This window comes from Giraffa tippelskirchi, chromosome Y, assembly GCF_054371585.1.
Source record: "Giraffa tippelskirchi isolate mGirTip1 chromosome Y, T2T-mGirTip1v1.2.pri, whole genome shotgun sequence".
NCBI lineage: Eukaryota > Metazoa > Chordata > Mammalia > Artiodactyla > Giraffidae > Giraffa > Giraffa tippelskirchi.
Window position 1 is genome coordinate 15,510,446 of NC_137290.1, and position 3,327 is coordinate 15,513,772.

General features: G+C 38.4%; 1 protein-coding gene across 1 annotated transcript; it reads left to right on the forward strand.

Moving 5' to 3' along the window:
• Nucleotides 1-433: 433 nt before the first annotated feature.
• On the forward strand, nucleotides 434-2,323 carry LOC145537652 (heat shock transcription factor, Y-linked-like). Its single transcript, XM_081568510.1, has 2 exons — nucleotides 434-1,086; nucleotides 1,518-2,323. The coding sequence occupies exons 1-2, from the start codon at nucleotides 574-576 to the stop codon at nucleotides 2,247-2,249; spliced, it is 1,245 nt and encodes a 414-aa protein (XP_081424636.1). The 5' UTR covers nucleotides 434-573; the 3' UTR covers nucleotides 2,250-2,323.
• The last annotated feature ends 1,004 nt before the right edge of the window (nucleotides 2,324-3,327 follow it).

Sequence of the window (3,327 nt, forward strand, 5' to 3'; positions counted from 1 at the left end):
TCTTTCTTTCCGTGCCTGACTATTTTACTCTGCATAATATAAACACTTCTGTGCAAGGTCATAAAATAAACACTACACTTGCTTTCACTGAAACCCACAGTCAGTTGATTGACTTCATTGCATAGAAGTGAGCAGACCCATGTTTGGTTTGGTAACAGTCCTGAATGTTAAGAATATGTGTATAGAAGGGTGATCAATCACTTTTATTTCAGGAACCAAGTAGACTTATTGATGTGATTTTTCTGTGTAAAAATTCTTTAGCAATGACAGTTTGCAGGTTTCATGTTTTTGGTTACTGTTTATGCAAGCAGCCTTTATTTTAAGTTGATGTAGAAGTAAACACTGGTTGAACATTGCCCTTCAATTGCTAGAAGACCAGTGACTTTATGATGTCAGCGCTACTCTTCAATTGCTAGGAGACCAGTGAATTTGTGATGTCACAGCTTTTTGACTTTGAGAACCATGCTGATGGTCTTGAGAGTTTATCTCTGTACGCCAGCCAAGCAGCATTTGAAGTTGGAGTGTGTAAAGTCAGACAAATGAGAAAAGTATCTGAAGAAAGATCTCTCTGAGATGGCACACATTCCTTCAGAAATTCAAGATGTGCCTCGTAAAGATGTATCAAGTGGTTCCAAAACCTCCATTGGATCGTCTTCGTGTGATTACACACTTACTGGGGACTCAGTTTTGAGATCTATGATTGAAGAATATGCTTTCCAGGCTTTGTCTAAGGAAGCTGGGATAAAAAGGCCACACTACACATTTTCTGTCTCTGAAAGAAATGAGTTGAATGATTTTCTTTCCCTCACTTTTCCACAAAAACTCTGGGCTATAGTTGAAAGTGATCAGTTTGAATCTATTTGGTGGGATGAGAGTGACACTTCTATAGTGATCAACGAAGAACTCTTCAAGAAAGAAGTCTTGGAAAGAAAGGCCCCTTTCAGAATATTTGAAACTGATAGTATGAAAAGTTTAGTTAGCCAGCTTAAACTTTATGGGTTTAGTAAAAAGCGACAAACTTTTCAAAGATCTGCTTCACTCCCTGACTTTCTGGAAGAAGAAAACAATGTCTCTGTTTTGAGCAAGGTAATCCAAAATTTCCACTTACTGTCAATATGTAAGATTAAATCATGTGACTTAGAAAGCATGTTCACATATGTAGCAAAAACCGAATTTAAAATTGAGATAGCAAACTGTTGAACACGTTTTATTTTTTGAAGTTGAGAACAGCTGGAGGTTAAAATATTTGATACTTAATACACTCTCCTAGCAACTTGAAATCAGATACATGTCCTCAAGCTACTTTAAGTGGTATTTACTGTATATATACAACATATTTTTTAGTTGAGGAGCATACTTATTTCTAACATGTAAGGTGTTAAAACTACTAATGGAGGTGTTGTCTTTGATTCTATTTAATTGGCATCATTAAAAGAATACACTTTTATAGTTTAACTTTGCTTGTCAGTTTTACCTTCGTTTATAAAAAACTAAATAATTGTATCCTTTGATTTTAGTTACAGATCTACCATAATCCAAATTTCAAAAGAGACTATCCCCAACTTTCAGGAAGAATGAAAAGAAGAGTTGGGATTAGCAATGTGTTTCCGAAATCTTCACTAGTTCCAGATTACGAGAAGAAGCATGTTAAAGCAAGGGTCAACACAGATGATCGTAACTCTGGTTTTCATGCTCAAACTAGTGGAGAGAGTCCATTTTCAGCTTCCACCAGTTTAAGTGTGCCTTTCCCACAAAAGACTTATACCAGCCAGATAGTCCCTAAAACAAGCGCCCTACTTCTGCGTGACTTTCCTTCCCCATCAATATCAGTTAGACAAAGAGAACAGAACGTGGTAGATCAACCTGCTGTTTTAAACCAGTTGAGCATTTTTAATTGGCACTTCCATAGCACCTACACTCAAGCAAATGGCCACGTTGAGGACTTTGCTACTACCGCTACATCTACTCCTCAGAACCACATCGTATCTCCATTATGGAGCAGTTCTTTTGGACTGATGGTGGAGCCTTCTACATTTCCAGACAGGTATAGCGATATGTCAGCCCATGACAGTCCTCTTCCTAACCAGCAACAGAGAGGCAACTCAAGGTCCCCAGTGCCAACGATCGCTTATACACCCACCTCCTCTCTTTCAAGTCAATTCATCAACGATATTCCTTATGTGAAAACCATGCTAATTAAAACTGACCTATCAAATAAGTATCAGCTTATGGAACCTAATGAAGATTAAAATTTACGTTGGGAGATGTCATCAAATACCCACAATTCTTGTATTTGAACAATAAAGTTACACGTTCCTCTGCACAGTTTTGTTTTCTATTTTGAAGCAATGAAGAGTAAATTAAGGCTTTATTTCAATGTCTGGCTATTTCTCTGCACTCTTTTATAAACTCTTCAGTTCAAGAAAACATCCGTTAGGCATCCTAGGTAAATGGCACCTAGCCTATTGTTTCTAAGCAAGAAAATGAGAACAAAGGGAAAAGAGGTAATGGATGTAAAGTGATTTGGGAAATCATCCCTGCTGAAATGAATGGGTGTCTAAATGAGGATGGTACGGGTGAAGGAACACATACAAATAAAATCAAAACAAGTGCACCTACACAGTACGAACCTTAGTGCGTTCACAGTTACATGATATTCTATTACGTATCGGTAGAGTCTTAAGATAGAGAAGGAAATGGTGCCCCGCTCCAGTATTCTTGCCTGGAGAATTCCGTGGAAAGGGGCTCCTGGTGGGCTGCTGTCCATAGGGTCACACAGAGTTGCACACAACTGAAGTGACTTAGCAGCAGCAGAGTCTTAAGACATTAGACAGGAGATTGTCTTCATTCTAGAAATTCATTTCATACTTGAAAATATAAATATTGTAGCATGTCCAAAATTAGGAGAACCGTTATACCATCACTGTGATACCAACGATTACAGGACATAATCAGTGACTGGACCATGGCCAGCACAAGATAGGTATTTTACAAGTGGTACTGTATAGGGTCATTTTAGCTCTGCTCTCCTTAAGGCGTACCTTTATTTCCTGCCACCATGATTCCACCCTATATTTCCTAATGCATATTTAGATTTTGCTTATCTGTTCCCTCAGAGACAAAATAAATTCCTCTGGTGATTGCAGCACCTCAGGATGGTTAACAAGTTCTTTGAAGACATGATATTTGTTTTCCGTAGTAGTTTCAGTACCATTCTCTTACACCGTCCTTCTGGAGCTACAATCACACACACTGCTTTCAGATGTGCTAAGCCCCTTCTCACAACTTTGCCTCAACTCTTTCTTGGGGTTGGAAGGAACCTCTGTT